General features: G+C 44.4%; 1 protein-coding gene across 2 annotated transcripts in view; it reads left to right on the forward strand.

Moving 5' to 3' along the window:
• The window catches only part of BLNK (B cell linker), an 83,018-nt gene that overhangs the window by 26,694 nt on the left and 34,411 nt on the right, over positions 1 to 21,913 (forward strand). Inside the window, exons 2-7 of one of the 2 annotated variants that reach the window (XM_041740378.1) lie at positions 449 to 514; positions 4,351 to 4,400; positions 7,014 to 7,097; positions 12,827 to 12,867; positions 17,119 to 17,275; positions 18,595 to 18,761. In XM_041740378.1, coding sequence (XP_041596312.1) covers positions 449 to 514; positions 4,351 to 4,400; positions 7,014 to 7,097; positions 12,827 to 12,867; positions 17,119 to 17,275; positions 18,595 to 18,761 — 565 coding nt within the window. The remainder of the gene's footprint in view (positions 1 to 448; positions 515 to 4,350; positions 4,401 to 7,013; positions 7,098 to 12,826; positions 12,868 to 17,118; positions 17,276 to 18,594; positions 18,762 to 21,913) is intronic. The other variant, XM_041740382.1, reaches the window with a different exon arrangement.

The raw sequence follows: 21,913 nt of genomic DNA on the forward strand, positions 1-21,913 counted from the left end.
CTGGCCCAGACATCCAATGGACTTGGACAGGGACATGGCCCAATGACTATGTTCCTTGCAGAATCAGTCACACTTTCCCTTTACGCAAGTAGCAGATGGTCAACTTAATTAAATATAATACGATTCACACTGTTTGGGGGTTTTATTGTAGGTCTTTTTTCTCTTTTTGTATTCAAGAAGGACAGATACTTTTTAAAAAAAAGTCAGGGATCCCTGGGTGGCGCAGCGGTTTGGCACCTGCCTTTGGCCCAGGGCGCGATCCTGGAGACCCGGGATCGAATCCCATGTCGGACTCCCAGTGCATGGAGCCTGCTTCTTCCTCTGCCTGTGTCTCTGCCTCTCTCTCTCTCTCTCTCTGTGTGTGACTATCATAAATAAATTTAAAAAATAAAAATAAAAAAAGTCAACCTAGTTATTGATATTTTATGTTTAATTTTGTTTCTTGCAGGCAACTTCAAAAGATGGTCCATGATATCAAGAACAATGAAGGTGGAATAATGAACAAAATAAAAAAGTAAGTTAAACTCCATAGCACTATATAAGCACTCATTTATATAAATAACACATCATTCCAGCCTGTGCTCAGTGAAAGAGAACAAAGTTCTCTGTTACCAAGTGAGGAGTTGCCACCTCTTTAGTGTATAACCCTTTCTTAGTCGTGCCTAGAATCCATGGTAGTAAGATAACATATTTAGGAAACATGCAAATGAACGGGGTGATACTCAGGGCACTTTGCTTTTCCCTCTCACTGCAGTAAAAGTGAGCTGTACCACTCAAGGTGTCAGCAAATGTCAACAAAAATGTTTATAGAACAGGACAATCAGCTTCTATAACTATTTAGTTAAAGTCCACGAGGCCGCACTTGGAGGAATCCAAAAGAGAAGCTATAAGAACACAACTCTGTCATTTTGAGGATGCCATACCGGTTTTCCATATTTCAATTTTTGCTTTTTCAATTATAGCCTTAAAATAATGTTTTCAATTGGCACTTGGTGAGAGACAGCTAGAATTTCAAATCTTCCTGCACACCAAAAACTTTGAAGCTTTCTTTTTTTAAAAAAAAGATAATAAAAACTATGTACCTGTATTTGCCACTCAAGATCTAAGTTAAGAGGAAAGAGGAAATAGTATCCCATTAAGTTTTTGCTTAAGTTCTTTTATTCAGCAAATGAAAGTAGTAGAGATTAGCCAAGAAAAAAGATCAGAGTTCAGAATTGCATAATGTCAAAATCTCCCACTTCCCCATACCCCCACCTCAACCCATTCCAGGGAAATAGACAGTGTCATGAGTGAGTATGGTATATATATCTATATGTATGTGATATAGTATATACATATACACACATTTTCATCATGAATGGAGTCGTACTTCATAAACCATTCTACCAACTTTGTGTAGTGGTTTTCCTTAATGCTATATTAGGGACGTCTTTGTTTGTTGGCATGTAAAGATAAGCCATATTCCATTTTGAACAATCTGCTATAAATGCATTATCATTCATTTAACCAGCTGTGTATTGGTGGACACTTTTTATAGGGAAGGCAATGCAGGAGTTTAAACTGGCATATTCTTGGAGGGCAATTTGATAAGATCAATAAAAATTTTGTGGCCATTTCTTTCAATTTAACTGTCATAAATAACATTTCAATAAATAATTCTTAGAGATTTTGAGTATACCAGAAAGCTTAATTCCTAAATGAAATTTCTAGCTGGAAGAATTTATGCCCTTGAAATTTTTATTGATATTACCAAATTGCTTTCCAAAAATTTTATACCACTCATAGTGTATAAAAGTTCATTTCCCTATGCCTTCAGAACAAAGTAGTATTTGGTCTTTGTTAAACTTGAAAGCAAGAAATCATGTCTAACAGTGTTTTTAGACTATAAAATGCAAATGAGCCTCAATATGCAAAAGTGATCATCATAAAATAGTTAAAATGGTGTTCTACTTGTGGAGCATCTCCTAGAGAAGAATTTGTCCTCATGTTCTCTGGTAGGGAGAGGCGTGTTATTCTCATTTAATATTTCTGACACAGGGATCCCTGGGTGGCACAGCGGTTTGGTGCCTGCCTTTGGCCCAGGGCACAATCCTGGAGACCCGGGATCGAATCCCACGTCGGGCTCTCGGTGCATAGAGCCTGCTTCTCCCTCTGCCTGTGTCTCTGCCTCTCTCTCTCTCTCTCTCTCTCTCTCTCTCTGTGACTATCATAAATAAATAAAAATTAAAAAAAAATATTTTTGACACATGAAGAATCTCATTGAAACGAAGAACCCTGCTAGTCATTGTTTAATCATTAGCACTTCTGGATTAATTATTCCACTGTTGCAGTTTTACAGTACACCAGTTTTCTCAATAATATTAAGCCTCTGTGTAAAACGTCTCTCTATTCCATGGTCAGGCATACGTACAGCATCCACAGAGCTCAACGTTTTCCAGACAGTTTCTATTTTATTATGCCCTTTGTTCCCCAAAATACATTTTCACTTAACACACCATGTTTCCTCTCAGCTTGGAAAATATGGCTGCCAAAGTCATTACCCTAGGTGAGTCGGTGGCCCTTTGGTTCTGAGTGACCTGCTCTTACACTCTTGCTCGTTGCCAGGCAACAGGTGCTACCTTGAAAGGAGGAAGCACAGTTGAACACACTGGTTTCCTAACACACGACCATGACAGAATTGTCATTGGTCCATGGCCAAATGAGAAAATAAGGACCTTGAAGCGTTGGGGGTTGGCATGCAGCTGCCAGCTGCTAAGTGAAGCCCAAACCACAGATTTTATTCCTGGTCGGTGTTCAGTGACCACCAGACCCTTCCTGAGTCTGTCCTATGTCCTGAGATGATAACCTTCATACATTGTGGGGTATTAACATACTCTTTCTTTTCTCTTATGAAATGATGGCAATAATGGGTAGTGGTTGGTTTGTGTTTTTCAAAATTTTACCAGTCCAAGAACAGATTCAGCATCTTTCCTTGTTTGTTTCGTGCTTTTTCTCCCCCTATAACACTGTGGCTAATCTTTCTCTCTGGAACTCATTATAAGTCTAATGATAATATCTCCCCAGCACACGCTAGCTTGCTATGAGAATTGAATGAAATAATCAATCTGAGAACCTTTGGTGAAACAAAAAGCAGAATTTCTATGCAAATATAAATATTGTTATTTTTGCAACATTACAGCTCTGGTTTGTCAGGCTTATTTTTTGTAATCAGACATGAATTTCTGTACTGTGTTTTTTTTTTCCCCAAAAGAAATGAAATGTTTTGCATGTAATGGTTACCTTATACCTTGCCTCTAAGAAAGGATATGATGTTTCAGTAAATAAAGGCTTCTGGATATAGGTTTTGTTTATATATACTTTAAATTTAATTAAGCAATGTATCCTTAAATAAAATGGGCAACTATTATGAAGAACAATAATTTACTAGAAAACCTACCCATTTCAAATAATAGAATAGAAACTGTTGTTAGAACTTGTGATAAACCTAAAAATTGGGATCCATTTTTTGTTTTGTTTTGTTTTTTGGGGATCCATTTTTAAAATGTAATTTTAGGGGTGCTTGGGTGGCTCAGTCAGTTAAGCATCTACCTTTGGCTCAGGTCAAGATCCCACAGTCCTGCTCTGCGGAAAGCCTGCTTCTCCCTCTCCCTCTGCCTGCTACCCCTCTGCATGTGCTCTCTTTCATTATGGCAAATAAATAAATAAAATCCTTTTTAAAATGTAAGTTTAATTTTCTTCTTTAAATGAGGAGGGAAGGATTGTGAATATTCAAACATTTTATATATGCATAAAGATGCTAAAGTAGTTTTGAGAGTTCCTGAAACAATTCAACTTCTAAATAAGCTAAATATCACGATCCCTAACCTGGAGATGTTCACTGCTCACTTATTTAGCATTTTTTAAATAGTGCCAAAATAATCTCAGTCCAACTAAAACCAAAGTGCTCATTATAGCTAATATTTTTCTTGTTATTTAAAACATTTGTTGTTATTTATTAAAATAGAGTTCATCTTCCCTTACTGTCCTATCAACCAATCAACATTTCTTTTCCTTGAACCTCTGAATTCTGTGCTTGCTAGGATTCTGAACTCTCGAAACCCTTCCACCACTTGACTTCACCTTTGCCAAGTCATAGCCCTGTTACACACTGGGGAGATGAGGGAGATAGAAGACCTCAGATTAATGACTTCACTACATTTATAATACATTTAGTTTTTCAATGTGGTGTGTCCAAAAGAAGCCTTTATTCTATTAGTTATCTGTCTGTTATCGCTATATCCGCTTATATTATGTGCCTTGACAATAGTTGTCCTACTCACTCACCATTTGTTTAATGGTTGTTATCTATAGGCTGAAAGTCAAAGCACCTCCAAGTGTTCCTCAAAGGGATTATGCCTCAGGTAAGAATATTTCTAAAATACTTGGACTCTTGACTAATCTCATGTTCATATTTACTTCTTGAAAACGGAACTATGTTCTACTCATTTGAAATCAAGAGTCCCCATCCTAATTTTAAGAATGTCCAAATCTATCAGGTATTTAACTATAGTGGAGTCATAGTATCCCACCCATCCATCATCCATCCATCTATCCATCCATCCATCCACTCATCTGGTTATCGAAAATTTATTATCTTCCATGTTCCAGGCACACACGAGGTTCTAGGTAGAGATACAGTGCTAAACAAGACAGTATTATAGTCTCCCCACTCAGTATTTACAGTGAAGAAAAGAAGATATATTATGTAAAAGCAATTAGAGTTCAGGGTGATGGGGAAGCACAAAGTTTGATGCAAGTCCATACAGCAAGGTCTAATCTAATATGAGGTAGAGGGTGTGGAGGAAGCGGGCAAGGGAAGGCTTCCTGCATACAGAACTGTTAAAATGGATACTTGAGGGATGGGGGAGGGTGGTGAGGAGGGGAAGGGAGAGGATAAAGTACTGATGGCACATGGTTCACTCAGTCCTCTCTGACTTTAGCCCTGCTACCGTCTACTCATACCAACTAGGATCATTTTTGTCAGGGGAGAGTAGTTAATCTTCAGATTGGTATTGTTTATGGCAGTGGTGAGCAAACTAAATTATCCGATGTACTTCCCATTTCTAGAAGACTTGGGAAAATAGGTCTAAAATCTCTTTCTGCTGGCTTAAATTTAAAGATTTCCTGGACATGGACAGATCTATATAGCCCTTAAAAAAAGCCACAGGGCTACAGACATCAATGAAGTCTCTTCCTCTGCAGGGCAACAGCTAAAACCAAATCACAACTTTAAGGGATGCTTACTATTCTTTTTTTCTGTCACTGATCAAGATAGCAATAAATCAGACAGCTGAGTTCCTCTTAGACACTAATTAAATCTTATCACACTAAGAAATGCCAACCAACATATCAAGCCTGGTGACTGACTTGCTGGACCACTTTCCCCATCTCCCTAGGTTACAGAATACTTATGACTTACCTTGCCAAGTCTCAACAGTTAACCAGGAGATTCCTTTGCACTGAAAAAATAAAAATAAAAATGAATATAGACCCTGTCCTGATCTTTAAAATATACCTGATCAAAGGCCAAGGGGAGGGGCACCTAGGTGGCTCCGTGGCTGAGCGTCTGCCTCTGGCTCAGGGCGTGATCCTGGGGTCCTGGGGTCGAGTCCCACATGGGGCTCCCTGTGGGGAGCCTGCTTCTCCCTCTGCCTGTGTCTCTGCCTCTTTCTTTCTGGGTCTTTCATGAATTAATAAATAAAATCTTAAAAAAAAAAAAGCCAAGGGGAAAAAGTCAAGGAGCTGCTTAGTTAACAAATAAGAACAAATTCATCCTTCTCTCCCAAGTTCTAAAAAAAGAAAAGAAAGCAAAACAAAGCAGACTACATCTGCCCAAGTTTTGATAGGAAAATTATAGAATCATGGAATCCCAGGTTAAAAAGGACCTCAGAGGTCAGGACCTCAGACTAACATCCAACCCAGTGCTTACAGCCACCCCACCACATGCACCACAAATGAGGCTCACTTTCTGTTTGGACATTTCCTGTAATGACCTTCCAAGCATATCTGTCCTGTCAAGGACAGATAGCTCCGGCAGGACAGAGATGCGGTCCATTTCCTTGTGGCCTCCTAAGTCTGTTCTCATGGCCACACAGCACAAGTCTTTAAACATTCAAGAAAACAGAAATAGAGTTGTGCTATGCACCTTCAAGGATAAAATTAAGAAATTAGGGTGTTTGAATGGTTCCTTCTCTAGTATCAATATCTTCAGGTGCTCCTGCTGTTTCACATGTTCTTTGGCTCATTCAACAAATATGACACAACTATGTTCTGTGTTATACTTGCTCTACTAGATGTGGGGAGTGGGGGAACAAAATGTAACCCCTGACTTTCAGGCACTTAATGACTAGTGGGGAGTCCAATAATAACTGAGAAAGCCAACAGGTCATTATTTGCTGAAGGTCACACAGTTGGTGGAGGGAAGCTCCACTGGCCGTTCCACAAACCCCTGAGTGGTAAGAATTGAATGAGGCCTCTCTCCCCTAATACCCAGGGGCTGTTGTAATAATTCTCTTCCCACCACTGACGGCATTCAGGGAGATCAGAGCAGTTATAAAGAGGGAGAGGGAATCCCTGGGTGGCTCGGGGATTTAGTGCCTGCCTTTGGCCCAGGGCATAATCCTGGAGTCCGGGGATTGAGTCCCACATCAGGCTCCTTGCATGGGGTCTGCTACTCCCTCTGCCTGTGTCTCTGCTTCATTCTCTCTCTCTCTCTCTCTCATGAATAAATGAATAAAATCTTTAAAAAAAAAAAAAGAGAGAGAGAGAGAGAGAGACCTCAGGACAAAGGAAGGTACTCAGAGAGATTCTTGGGTGAATGCCCACCACAGAAACACAGAGAATTCCTAACAACCTTCTGTCCACTAAAGCAGTGAGCTATAACACCACTTTTCCCATGCCATGATGTCCTTACTGAAGCCAGCATTCACTTGATTTTTTTGTCTCCCTGTCTCCACTCTGACTGGTGGTACCAGCAAGCCTGACACGGGGAGAGCTGCACTCACCATCAGCCCTGCCTCATGGAACTAAGACTAGAGGAATGAAACTTGGACTCGAAGGTATTTGAAAGCCTGGGAAGTCCTGAAAGACCACTCAACCCTAGCTTCTCGTGTTAGGGATACTTGGAAACCAGACAGGCCAAGTGGCTGCCCACGGTCATCCAGCTGGATGATGGCCAAGCCAGGACTAATTCCTCCATTTCTGCACACCCACCTGCTATTAACAGGGCTCTGAGAAGGGATGAAGGGACATGCAGCAAAGGGACTTTTTAAAGATGTTAAGTATTTAGAGGACTCCTGGGTGGCTCACTGGTTGAGCCTCTGCCTTTGGCTCATGGCATGATCCTGGAGTCCTGGGATTGAGTCCCACACTGGGCTCCCTGCATGGAGCCTGCTTCTCCCTCTGCCTCTCTCTCTGTCTCTCTGTCTCTCTCTCTCTCTGTGTGTGTGTGTGTGTGACTCGTGAATAAATAAATAAAATCTTCTTTTAAAAAAAAAGATGCTAAGTATTTAGATGCAAATCACCATTCCTAGCCAGCTCAGATCCGCTCCCCACATAGTCACATCCCTTTCTCCTTTTGGGATGTACCCAGTGGGACTGTTGCCTGGCTGCCTCCCCCACAGCTTCTGTAGTTCTTCTTTCTGTTCCTTCCCTGAGACTGCCTCCACCACCACATCTAGCCCGGGCTCCTTCCTTCTTTCCTTCCTGCATCCCACTGTGGTATTCCCACTGGTTCCCCACATACCACCACCAGTTCCATAAGAGGAGAAGCTGGCAGGCCCAGTGGCCCAGAGTATGGCCTCTAGAGCTGAATCAGGGCCACAACTGAATGCATGTCAGGCACACAGCTTGGAGCGCACCCCTCAATGCCCGGAGTCGCTGGCGCTGCTCATGACCCAGAACAGAAAGGCTCAATTCACACTCTTGGCTTCACCCCTTTGCTCAAGCTCTCATCACAGAATCCTTTACTATCTTTGCAGCCATCCCTTCCCATTCCCAAGACCCCCAGTGTGGTTCAGCCTCTGTCTTTATGCCCGAATTACTCACACACCATCCTCATCAGCCTCCCTGCCTCCAGCTTGTCATTGGGACCTACAGTAGCCTCTGTGGCTTGAACAACCCCTTGGCTGGCAACAAATCTGGCTTTGTTTTCTCCCCCTGACTCTTCAGTACAGCTTGCTCATTCCAGGAACATCTATGCCTTACAGATGCTTCTTCCAGCTGTCAGCTAAACCCTGCTTCTGTGGATGACACTCAGGCCTCAGCCTTAGGCGGTAGAAGGAGGATGCTCTCCCTCATCTTCATCCTCTCGTTCAAGTCCTGCCTGTCCTCCAAGGCCCAGGTCAATCCCACCTTCACAACACAACCTCATACAGCCCCTCAACTTTTGCTGAGCACACCCTTCACAGAACTTTCCCAGCACCTGGCCATGATTCTAGCTGTTGAGACGTTGGTCAGGAGAGCTTACACTGCCCTGGATTGTCCTCAGTATGATACATGACTGTTCTTCTAGACTCTAGCTCTATTACCTCCAAGGCTGGGTGAGAAGATCTTGGACTTTGGGATCCTTTAGCCCTGGGTCAGAATTCTGGCTTTGGCCCTATAACATTGTGAACCTAGAAAAGTTTTATTACTTCCCTGAGCCTCAGATTCTTGCTTGGAGATGAGAATGCCGATCTATCCTTCAGGCTATTATGAGCATTAAAGTAGATTAATAACAACAAGCAGCATCCGTTACACTCTTACTCCTGTCAGGCACCCTTATATGCACTTTCCCTGGCTATTTCTTTTTGTTCTCCCAAAACCCCATGACACAGGAACAACTTTTCATGTCCATTTCAGTGGTGAGAAAACAGATGTGCAGAGGTTAAGCAATTTACCTGTTCATGCTGCTAGCAAGCAGCAAAATCAGGATTTTGATCAAGGCAGCCTAACCCCAGAGCCGAAGCTCGAAGCCCTGGAGAGGACATGGCATAGTGCCGTGTCTCATAGTGCCAGGTGCTGTACCCACAGGCTTGGGGAGGCATGTGAATCACAAAGCCTGGGCCAGGCAAGAGGAGGAGTCCCTCTATTATGTGGCATGGGATTGTGTCACTGTAAATAGAACATCAACCCCAAACCAGGTACACGACACAATGGGAAAGGCTTTCCCTAATAAGGAAGCCCAACCAGCCTTTCAGCTCCCTCCCAGAGACGTGCAACCTTACATCCCAAGTTAAACCACCTGGCCCATCCATACTAAACTTGAACTTAACCTCCTGAAAGTGTCACCCTCTGCACTAAAGGCTTCCTTGGGTCTATTTCTCTATGGTAGCCAAGTTGTGTGGTTGCGATTACAGTGAAATAGAATTGATATTGTTTTGAGGGTTTATTAAGACATAGCAATACCCAAAACAACAATAAGTAACATTAATACAGCATTTATCATGTGCCAGGCTTTGTGAAGCACTTTACATGCATTGTATTACTTGAGTCTCATAAAAAACATGAGGCAAATACTATTCTTACCCTTGTTTCACAGGCGAGAAATTGAGCTTTAAACAACGAAAGTCCTGGTTCGCTGCCCAGCAGGTAGTAAAGAGCAGAGCCAGGATTTGAACCTGGGGGCCTGATTATAAAACCACAAGCCACTCACTTTAGGAGGCTCCCCGAGATGCTGGACCACCACCCAGTACTCTGGATCTAGTACTTTGGACCATCATGCTTTTTAGTTTGGGAAATGACCCACAGGCTGTGACTTAAAGAGTAGGATATTGTGAGCTGCCCCTAGGAGCAGAAGGTGGGTGTAGCTGGGAGAGGGAGGGGTACCATGAGGCAATCGCTCCCACACGGTGATGCTTATCTCTCTTTTCTGCCTCAATGCTCCCCAATGCTGGATTGGGCCATCCTTGTTTTTCCGAGATTTTTTGTTTTTTAAGATTTTGTTTATTTATTCATGAGGGACACACAGAGAGAGGCAGAGACACAGGCAGAGGGAGAAGCAGGCTCCATGCAGGAAGCCCAATGTGGGACTCAATCCCGGGGCTCCAGGATCGCACCCTGAGCCAAAGCAGATGCTCAACCACTGAGCCACCCAGGTGTCCCTCTCGTAGATTTTATCCAAAGGCTCAGTAGAGGGTCAGACACTTTACATGAAATTCCAGCTGCAGGGGCCATGCAGCCTCAGGCAGGTTTTGCAACATCTCTTAGCTCCAGTTTCTTGTTTTTTGCGACTATAAAATTGAAACATGATAGCACCTACCACAAAGCACTATTTGAGGATAATGGAGAATATACACTTACCCTAGCACTGAGCACATAGGATGTGTTTAATAAATGGAAACTATTATTATTATTCTAATTTTCATTCTTTCAACTCATTTGTTTGTTCATACTTTTATTACCGCATGGATTACAAATGCCAAATGTCATTCAGACACAAAGATAAATTAAATAGGCCTTGTTTTTCAGTACACAGAGACACACAAATGATCATAGCACAGGCGCAGAATAAAGCACATGTGTCATCAAGGTACCCACAGCACCTACGAGGGCCTAGAGGAAGGAGTCATGGGTTATAACCTGAGGGACTGGGGAAAACCATGTGGCAGAGGTATAACAGGGATTTCCACGCAAAGAAGGAAGATGGGGGGAATAGCCCGGGCAGAGAACTATCAAAAGCTCAGGCTGGGAAGAATATGCTGCTCAGTTTCACTGTGAGAGCGTGGAGGCATTTGGACAGGTCAACACAGGGCCTTGACTTTACTCCATAGGGAGCCACTGATGATTCTTGAGGAAAGAAGCAGCATGATCCAAACTTTATTTTAAGAAAATAACTAGAAGCAGTACAAAGTATGTGTTGGAGAGGAAAGATAATGGGGAGCAGAAAAATAGTTAGATAGCTTCTGCAAGTATTTTCAGTAGTGACTGACCATAAAGCGGGCCCTGGCTCTCTGAGAAAAGGCTGAACACCAGTTCACCAAGGCAGAGAAGTGTGTTTCATAGATATTTATAATGATTCCTACTTAAAGGTTGAAACAAATACGTCTTGCACCTTAAGTGCTGACCTTCAATTATCCCCAATTAAGGTATCCCAATTATACCTTAAAGTTTTAGAAATGTATTCCACCTCTGTGTCAGGTATTGACATATTGGAAGGAGGACTCATTTACCATTTACCTAGTCTTCTTGAGTTTCTTGGAAAACCCCAGTGGTCGCAGTACACTCTAATTCGGTATAAGCTAGCCCAAATCATAATTTAATAAGAATTATCTTCTGTTAATGTCAAAGTCTGACCCATTATTTGGCTCACAGAATAAAGCTCCTTCAGGACACCTGGGTGGCCCAGTGGTTGAGCGTCTGTCTTTGGTCAGGCAGTGATCCCAAGGATCCTGGGATCAAGTTCCACATTGGGCTCCACACAGGGAGCCTGCTTCTCCCTCTGACTATGTCTCTGCCTCTCTCTGTGTATGTCTCACGAATAAAGAAATAAAAATCTTTAAACAAAGAAGAAGAAAACTCCTTCTTAGTACCTATCATGTTTTTCCCAAGAGAAGGCACTGTTGCTGCCATAGTTTGTTTAAAATCTGGCCACTCTGATCTGAACACCTCCTTCAGGCCCCTATTTTTGCTTGGCAATTCCTTTCCTTGTGCCTCTTTGAAGCCCACTGGAGCTGGACTCAAGGGTCTGCCATCGCGGGGACTGGAAATAGCAAGAAAAGTTTCTCTTGAGGCTCTAGAGGCTTCTGGGACTATCCACTGGGCTGATCAGTGGGATGGGAGGAGAGCTCAGAGCCTCTCTGGCACAGTCGCTGGAGCCACTCTGCTATGTGGCTGTGCCACAGCCAACCCTGTGCCTGGTTGATTGCCCACATAGCTGAGCGAATTGTATTTAACCTCTAATGTCAGTTTATGTGATGGGATGGATGCTAAGCTTCTCATACTCTAAATGTGTTTTGAAGAAAGGGAGTCAGATAGTCTCTTTGGCTGTCATAATTCAGATCTAGTTTATTCTTCAAGATCCTAAGCTCCCTGAGACCTGTCATATTCATTTTTATCCTGCCTGTGGAGCCTATACCCTGGCATTCAAAGGCAGTGAGGCAGCGTGGCACTGGAGTCCAAAGCATGCACTTACAAGTCAGCCTGCAGGGCTCAATTCCTGGCTCTACTATTTGCTATCTGACCTTGGGCAAATGACTTATTTTTGCTAGGCTTCAGTTTCCTCATAAGGTTTTTGAGAGAGCTATGTGAGTGCAAAACTCTGATAATATTGCTTGGCATGTAGCAAAGCACTGGGTAAATGCTTCTTAATAAGAAAGTCAAAGTTAGAGCTACAGAGAATCACAGAAGTGATCTCGTCATCTTGTAGATCTTGAAACTGAGGCCCAGAGATGTTAGCTGTCTTGTCCACTTTCCGACTAGTTAGGAGCAGAGCCTGCATGGGAATTTTGGTCAATGGGACTCTCTGTCCAGTGCTCTTCCTACTATACCATCCACATATGATTCATAGAAATCCTTAGAAGCAACATGGTATGAATTGCAGGTGCCCCCTGGGTTATTTGAAAGTCTTCTTAACAAAGACAGACATGGTTCAGATGTACCATTTCTCTGCTTCAGTGAGACTTCCCTGTATGCTTTGAGAATTGATTTCTTTGAAAAAGAGGAGTTGAAAGTGGATGAAGATGAGATAAGTGAACAGAACCAGGGAGCCCCAGGACAAAGAAGGCAGGCGTGGGGTACTGGTGGACAGGGTGGAGCTGGCCAGCTGAGATTCATGTTTGTGCCTTCTGCTTCCCACATGCCATTGCAGAGAACCCTGTTGACGAAGAGGAGCAGTGGTCAGATGACTTTGTAAGTATTTGCTCCTGGGAGGAGACAGTTGTGGTTTCCACCAGGGTCTGTGGGAGGCCTTTGCAAGAGCCTGTTTCTGAACGATATGCTGGTGGCCAGGGGTACACCACAGTAGAGCCATGACTGGGCTGGAAAGGCCACCCATAGACAAGGCAGCGAGAACCTCCCAACGGCCAACTTGACCTAGTGCCACCATGTGCCGGGCTAAGTGCCTTATCCACATTGCCTCATGCAGTCTTCCCCACAGCCCTATGTCTAGGCATTCTTATCCTCATCTTTGGTGCTGCTATTCAGAGTGCTCACCAGCACAGCCAAAACAAACATGAAATGTTTTTGAATATCTCTGTATCAGTTGACAAATGCCTCTGCCCAGAATTCCTCAGCACTCCATCACTGCCTGGGCCTTATCTAAGAGCCCTAAACAAACCCACACCAAAGAGTGAATGCTTGGCACGTCAGGGGGCCTCTGGGACACCCTTTAGGGCCAAGTCAGGACCTGGGCCATGCTGGTTATGTCAAACATTTTGAATATCAGCCCTGCTCATTTTACTGGTAAAGAAACCAAGGCACAGCAAGTTTAAGTAACTTGCAGTTTCAAAATTCAAACCCAGGCCCTCAGATCTCAAAATCAGGCTTTTAAACTCCAACATGCTTGCTGTAACCAAGAGGACAGTAGCAGATGCTGGGGACCACAGAGCGAGCAAGGGACGTGACCACAATGACACTGGAGGGTGATATGTCAGAGATAACTGTCAATCCTTTCAAGGTGCAGCCCACACGGCCCCAGTGGTCATTTCCCTCTGGGGTGCAGTCTTGTTGGGACGATACATCCTAAAAACTTTTACACAACAATTATTTCTCATTTATATCAAACTCAGCCAGAATGTTAGCTGGCTGCACTCTTTGTGTGTTTTATCGGGACAGGATCCAAGAGGGCCTCCACACAGCCGCCCACCCCATTTTACAGATAAGGAAACCAAGGCTAAGAAAGTGAAAAGGACTTGCCCAACAGCCACTCTGTTACTCAATGGCCCAGTTGGAATTAGAGCCTAGGACTCCTGTCCACTGAGCCTGAGCCCAGCTCCACACTGTGTACACCAGCTGGAGTTTATTCAGAGTGTTATGAGACAGGAGTATCTCCCTTCTCAATTGCAGAGAAATGATCTGTAAAAAAGAGGGGATAAGAAGGCCTCTCTGCAGGTCACTTGGGTGTGGAGTTCCTTCCAGGCCTGCGCAGCCACTGATCCCTCAGAAGCACTGTGGTTGCGCCCCCTGCTGGCTGCACGCTGCCAGATACAGCGGAAGCAAAGTTGAGAGCTGGTCTGCATCCACAGGGAAGTCAAGAAAATGGAGCTCCCTGGCTGAATAAAAAGAGCACAATGTGGGGACTTAGAACACACAAATAAAATCATCCTGGAGAGGAGGGGATAATTTGTGTCCCAAAGCCAAATAACTAAAATTAAGGTACCAGCTGCCATAAGGATTGAGTAAACATTCACTCACAATTATTTTGACCTTATTGGGTTCCCATTGTACAGAGAATGAAATCCAGGCCTGGGGCCTCCAAGACAGATGAGATCCAGCCCCTGCGGACCTGTCCAGCCTCAGCAGGGCCTTGTGTACCACGGCCCGGTGCACACATCTGCCCCCAGCTGTAGGACAGGCCAGGGTCATGCCTGCTCAGTGATTTCAGACTCGTGGACCTCTGGCAGGCAGAGGAAGAAGGCAAGAGAGGGGGAAGCAAAGAGCGTCACCATCCTTCCTCATTTGCTCTGCTCTTTCTTGTCCTTCAGGCTTGGCTTCACTTTTTCTCAGGAAGGACTTTGCTGCACCTGATGTAGAATCCCGCACCCCATTGCTCTGTCTCAGGACCCTGAACATTCCCTCAAGGGCATCTACCACCAGTGATAGCTGTTTTATGTTTGGTTTTCTACTTATTATCTCTTAGTCACTATTTATTTATCATTGTTTTCCCCTGCTAAAATATAAGTCCTGTGAGGGCAGGGACTGTGCTCAGAGTCAAGCACGATGGCTGGCACACAATAGGTGCTCACTAAATATTGACTGATTAACTGAATGAACGAATGAATGAATGGATAATTTGACAAGGCTTTTGCCTGAATACACATTCCCTTCTTCAAAGTTTCCATCCCACTGTCCAACATATTCCACTTGCTCAAGTATTAACTGAATGAATGAAAGAATGAGTCTTGTTTGTCAGAATATAGAATAATTTGAGGGGAGGTTTCTTTTAAACTGTTCCTTCAGAAGTTTGAAGAGACTCCCCTCTAATTCTCTTGATTAAAAGGCAATCATTTCACTATGCTGGAAATAGGAAGGGCCTCAAAGTAGCCTCCCACAGAAAAGACCTTCCAAATGAAGGGGCAGCTCAGCACTTCCGAGCACCCACGTCCTCCTCCTCAGTTGCCTTCAGAGCCCGGGGTGCAGCTCAGCTCATTCATTCACTGCATGCTGGGGCCTGGACACACTGTCTCAGCCCAATAGTCCTCATGGGGCTTATGGTCTGGGAGGTGGCCCAGTGTCAGCGTTGGGCTGTCAGCCAGGAGCAGCTGATGTGAAGTCGCTCTACCTCTACCTTCTCTGCCCCTTCGGCCAGCCTGGTCATCTCAGTCTGCCCAAGGGGCTGTAGGACCCCTGTGCCCGCCCCCCAGGATGCACATGGCTCCCCAGCCTCCAGGTGATCAAGTCTAGGAAGCCCAGTGCCTGCTCCACGACAATTGAGACAAAGTGGGACACCCAAACCAGCTCCCACCCAGGACCGTGTGTCTGCTTTTTTCACTTTCCAGATGGTTATTAGAGCAACCGTTTCTCAGCACATTACGACGTCTCCCTAGGATGCTGCAACAACAGCGACCATGTCCTTGCATAGGCCAGGATGAGGGGGGTCCCAACAGCCTCAGGCTGGGTGGGAGGAGCCTTGTCAAGCCAGGCTCTTATCCCCAGCCACCCTCCTGCTTCCACTCCACCTCCCAGGTGGTCTGAGAACAGCTATGGCTTCTCCAGAACACAGATCGCAGACTTAAATTACTCAACTCATCATGCCTCACTTTCTCTGAGGACTTAAAAAAAAAAAGCTCTCCTACAATCGTGGTAAGGGGCACCTGAGGTATGCAGTGCATAGAAATGTCAGTTACAGTAATAATTACCATTACCAGTATTCTATTTAGCCTAATTTCATATTCCTGGTCAGGATAGATTATTGAGTCTCCCTACCTGCTGGTAAGGGAGCTTGGGGAAAGCTCTCTCTTCAGCCTTTCTCCGTCCCTCTCCTATTCACTCCACTCCTCCCCTCTCACCAACCCCACCCCGACCCCCACCCCCAGACTGAGGAGAAGAGCAGCCCTCACTCCCTTACTCAGCATTCACTGCTGCCATACTGTGCTCCTGCCCTGCGTGTTCATTGGCGAATCATGTGAGCATCTCACAGTGTGTCAGGCAGTGTGGGCCAAGGACCTCTTAAGTCCTGGATCAAATATTTCCTGCACATGAATATATGTACATGTGAAGTATTAGCTAAGTGATCCCTGAACAAAATGCACAAGAAGCTAGGAACTGTGCCCTGGGGGAGGAACTGAGAGGCAGGGAGAGAGACTTGATTTACATCCTTTTGAACTGTGTTGATATATTTTCAATATACATTGAATATCCAATATTCAATCATTTTAATATAGACTTAAATAAAATTTATATTAAAAACAAGGAAAACAAAAAAGAAAGACAATGGATTCTGGGTCAGATAGAAAGTTTAGCCCCCACAGCTTACCAGCTCCGTTGAAAAACAAACAAACCTCATCTCCTCAGAGGTATCTGTGTATTCTGTGCAGCCCTCTACCCTCTCCTTACTAATTTTTTTCCTCGACTGTCAGCATTCATGATAAATGAAACCTATTGGTTATTTCTATTTTATTGGGTCCTTTTCTGTTTTTTTAAAAATGTATTTTATCTCCGACTGTTCTTCTTTGCAGACACACAGAGTTTCAGCCACCCTTCCTGTTAAATGGCCCACATGCTCCCCCAGGATAGTGGTTCAGGTGATAAATTCTGGAGGCAGAAAGGCTCGGCCTCAACCCCAGCTTTGCCTCTGATGGCTGCCCAACCTTGCTTAGCCAACCCTTCCAAGCCTTGCTCTCTGGTCCCTACACTGGGGGAGCAGTTCCCACCTCGTAAAGCCAGAGCTGTTCTGATGACTGAACATAGATGGGGCACTGAGCATGGGGTCTGCACTTGCAGGACAGCGACTATGAACACCCAGATGAGCACTCGGACTCAGAGATGTACGTGCTACCTGCTGAGGAGACTGGGGACGACAGTTACGAGCCGCCACCTGCGGAGCAGGAGACAAGAACCATTCACCCAGCCCTGCCCTTCGCCAGGGGCGAGTATGTAGGTGAGGCAGCCCCACACCATGGACGCTCAGCCTACCACAAGGGAAGGGGGGCAAGCTGGGGTGGCGAGATGGTGGACGCCTCTCACTCTCACCACCTCCACACGAGTCAGCTGCTCACAATAAGCCATGGAAGCTTGCCCGTCCAAGGAGGAAAGGTATCTTTCCTAAATCATGAATGTTGAGAACAGGTAAAGGATAAAACATGATGCAGTGAACTACACCCTTCAACGAGGCAGGAGCAGGCACCACGGGGAGAGCAGGTGGGGCAGTTGCAAGAAGCCCAGCAAGCACCGGGCAGACACAGTGTGAGTGCCTGGGCTGTTCCCAGGGTGAGGACTCTAGGCAAGTCCTATGATAAGACTTTCCTGTGATGTATCAGTCTGAATCCATGCTTAGATTCCACTGTACAGACTCCATTGCCTCACTCCTCCACTGGGTCCTGTTGGTGTCTTAGTCCTGTTTGTTAGGCCTCCACTCTGCCAGACACACTGTTTCCACTGCTTTCTTCCTAATCCCTACAAAAACCCTTCTAAGATGGCTATTAGGATCCTCACTTTAAAAATGAGAAATGTGAGTCCTGGAGAGGTTGAATAATAAATAACTAGCCCAAACGAGCCCAGACAGTGAGAGGCAGAGCAGGGGACCCAACTCAAGGCCATTTGGCTTTGGATCCTGTGCTCCTTCCCTGACGCATGCCTAGGACACAGTCCCCAGTGAGGGGTAACTCAGGGGCACGCCATGATTTGAGGGAAATCATTGAGGGGAAAAACGTGTAGGTTCACTCAGATGGGTAGTTGCAACCCTGAATACAACTTAGAAAAAGCTGGAAAACTTTTGAAACCTGTAATGCCAGGACCCTCCCCTCAAGTTCAAATTAGTGTGTCTGGGGTGGGGCCTGAGCCTTGGCATTTTCTTAACGTTCCCCAGGTGGTTCTTGTGTGTAAGGAAGATTGAGGATCACTGCCCATAAGTGTTCATGGAGCAAAGTGAACCTTTGAGGAGCACACTCCTCTTAGGCTTCCCTGCCAAGGTCATCCATCCACTGTGTTTGGCAGAGTGCTAGGCGGTTGGGTCTCCTGAGTTGGTGGGTCTCCATCACTCCCCTGGGAGGATGTTTTTGATGAGGACATTCTGTTGGTTTTTATAACATAAGTCAACAGGGAGTTGACATTTTTTGCCTAAATGCCATTTTACACTTTTAAGGGATGCCCTGATTAATCATTTGTGACTACATAGACGCTGGTGGTGGTTTTATTCTTTGGCCCAGGGAATGATCCAGAGCCCCTTTCATCTTCTACTTTGTTGTTGTTCCTTTCAAGACAATCGGTCAAGCCAGAGGCAGTCTCCGACCATCAGCATGACACTTCCCAGTAAGCCTGACTGGCCTCCGCCAAAAGCAAAAGCCAGGCTGACCTCCACTCTGCCGGCTCTGACTTCTCTTCAGAAACCTCAAGTCCCACCCAAACCCAGGGAACTTGAGGATGAGGTAACATAAATCTGTCCCCCAGGCTTCACTGCGAAGCGAAGTGGAAAGTGGATGCAGGGGGGGCGGAAAGGGCCTGGGAGGGTCCTAGGGAGGCCCTGCCCAACCTATGGAGGAGCCGGCACCTCAGACACTACTACTATCCAGGGACCCACCTTTGCAGATTGTCCAGGACTCCATCCTGGGTTTAGCTCATTATCTCTCTTCTGTCAGCATCCAGGTTTTATGAGTCTTCCTCCCTATGGAATAGCTCCCATTTGAAAAGGAACCAATAAACTCATTCAGACTGTGGTGGGAATGACTGATAAGGCTTAAATCTGTTGTGGCTCCAGAGGTCCTTGCGTTTTAAATAAGGACAAAGGCAAGCCCCCAAACTTAGCCATTAGGACAACCCTACAAGTTGAACAGCCTCAGAAGCAAAATAACAATAAAGGCAACTCTTAAATATGCCTGGACATAATTTTACTACAGCTTTTGAAGAAATAACCTGTTTCTAAATGCCTGTAGGTAACAAAACCTATAATGTATAAACATGTTGTACAACAACCTACATTTGCACCTTAATATGATTTGTAGCCCAGCAGGAATTGGAAAAGAGAAACTTTTAAATAAGACAGAGGCAGTGTTTAGACCCACTGCTGCTTTGACTCTTACTAGCTGTGTGACATTGGGCAAGCTGGATAACCTCTCTGAGCCTCAGTTTTTAATCTCTTTAGGTTGCTTTAAGGATTTAGTAAGAGAACATATATACAGCACTAAATACAGTGCCTCATACGTGGAAGCACTCCATGTGTCATATATTCCTTTCTAAGCATGTTCTAGATTCTTTACAAAATCCAATTTTCTAGCTTCTCCTGAAAACTGAAAACCTGGCAACACTGGGCCAGTCGTGGCCTCAAAGCAGCTGAGCCTCATGGCAATCCCTGACCCCTGTTTCCACTGGTCATAGTTCCCACCCCTCATATAAGGCGTGCACGCATCCTTCCTCCACACCCGTCCCCATAACTGTCTCCTGCCTGCCTCTGGAAGTGGTTTAGTTTCTGACTTCTATGCTAAGGCTCATTTAAGTCAGAGAGGCAGCTGACAGAGAGAGAAAGGATGGGTTGCCAGCCCTCAGTCTGTCTGTCTGAGAGGCAATGCTGACTTTTTGGGGTGAGAAGAGGCTGGCAGGAAGAAGCTGAGCAGGAGACAGGATGCAGAGACCTGCTGTTAGGGGCTCACTGTAAATTCTTTCAGCATTTGGCAAATCCATATGAAGATATAAATTCAGACACAGAATATGGATGAATACGGTGGTACGTTATATAAGGCTCTCCATTTCCGTGAACAGCTGACAGTGGACCCCTGTGGGGAGACGCAAAGTTTTGCTAATACCAGCCTTGTGGAGGTGGCTGGGGCACGTCTGAACCAGTGGGAAAAGGAGAAGTATGGAGGAGGCTGCGTTCTGGAATGGGCAGATGGACAGTCAAGATAAGAAAGAGGTTAAAAAAGAAAAAATAGGCCAACATTAAGATCTGCCTGAACCATCAGATAGGAAAAGAAGAAGTCAAGCACGCATAAATAACTAAAAATATTTAGCTCTGCTGTACAAATTACAGGAAAAGTATGGGGGTACAGGCTAACTGGAGAGTTGAAGGGAACAAAACGTAGGAGGAAGAAGCATTTGTGCTATAAGGACAAGAGTAGCTGGCACTTAGTGAGTGCTAGAAATCAACTGGTGTTCTGAGGGCTTTATATTTGTCCCATCAAGCCTTCCCAAGAACCCCATGAAATGGGTACTATCATCCCCATTTTATATATAATAATATGGAACAGATGAGGTGCAAAGGGGTTGAAAAACTTGCCCAACGTCACAGAAGTCAGATTTGGAGATAAAGAAATAGATGAGCAATAGCAATTAAATGAAGAGAGGGTAGAAATTGGGGAGAAAGAGAAGGTCCTAGAATGTAGTGGATAAGAGTATGGGCACTGGATCCTTGAACTGATTCTTGAATCCCTACTACTTTTTAACTATTAGGACATGAGAAAGCTACTCGACTGCTCTATGCCTTGGGTTCTTCGAGTTTCTTCTTCATGAGGTGGAGCTGACAGTAGCACCTACCTTATTGGGTTGTTGTAAGGATTGAGTGAAATAACACATGTAAAGTACTCAGATGAGCACTTGCTAATAAGTGCTCAATAAATGTTTGGATTTTGTTTCTCTAGAATCCATCTGGGCTACCCACCAAGATGGGTTGCAAAAAACCACATTTGGGATCTGATTATCTCCTTGGCTTCCTATCAATATAAAATCACTTCCTCCCCTAATTTATGGTCAACTGATTATTGACAAAGTTGCCAAGACCAGTCAGTGGGGAAAGAATCATTTTTAAACAAATTGTGCCAGGATAACTATATATCCACATGCAAAAATGTGAGAGTGGACCCATGTCCTGCCATAGAAAAAAAATCACCAAAAATAGATCCTAGATGTAAATGTAAGAGCTAAAACTATAACATTCTTAAAAGACAACAAGGACATAAATCTCTACAACCTTGCATTAGACAGGAGTGTCTTACATATAGCACCAAAAGCACGAGCAACAATAGAGAAAATAGATAAAGTGGGATTCACAATGTCAAACGTTGGTGCTGCAGGTGACACCACCAAGAAAGTAAGAAGATAACCTACAGAATGGGAGAAAATTTTTGCAAATTGTATACCTGATAAGAGGCTTCTATCTAGAGCATTTAAAGAACTCTTCCAACCTAATAATAAAAAAGACAAAAAAAAAAAAGACAAATAACCTAACTAAAAAATAGGCAAAGAAGTCGTAGAGGCTTTTATCTAAAGGAGGTATAAAAAGGGGGGCACCACCTCAGTGTTTGAGGGTCTGCCTTTAGCTCAGATCATGATCCCAACGTCCTGGGATGGAGTCCTGCATCGGGCGCCCTGCAGGGAGTCTGCTTTTCCCTCTGCCTGTGTCTCTGCCTCTCCCTTTGTATCTCTCATGAAAATTAAATGAAATCTTAAAAAAAAAAAAAAGATGCTCCACATCATTAACCATCATAAATGCAAATCAAAACTAATTAGATACCACTGCATGTCTCAGGATAGCGATATTCAAAGATAGACAATAACAAGTGTCAGTGAGGACGTGGAGAAACTGGAGCCC

The sequence above is a fragment of the Vulpes lagopus genome, chromosome 2, assembly GCF_018345385.1.
Source record: "Vulpes lagopus strain Blue_001 chromosome 2, ASM1834538v1, whole genome shotgun sequence".
Taxonomy (NCBI): domain Eukaryota; kingdom Metazoa; phylum Chordata; class Mammalia; order Carnivora; family Canidae; genus Vulpes; species Vulpes lagopus.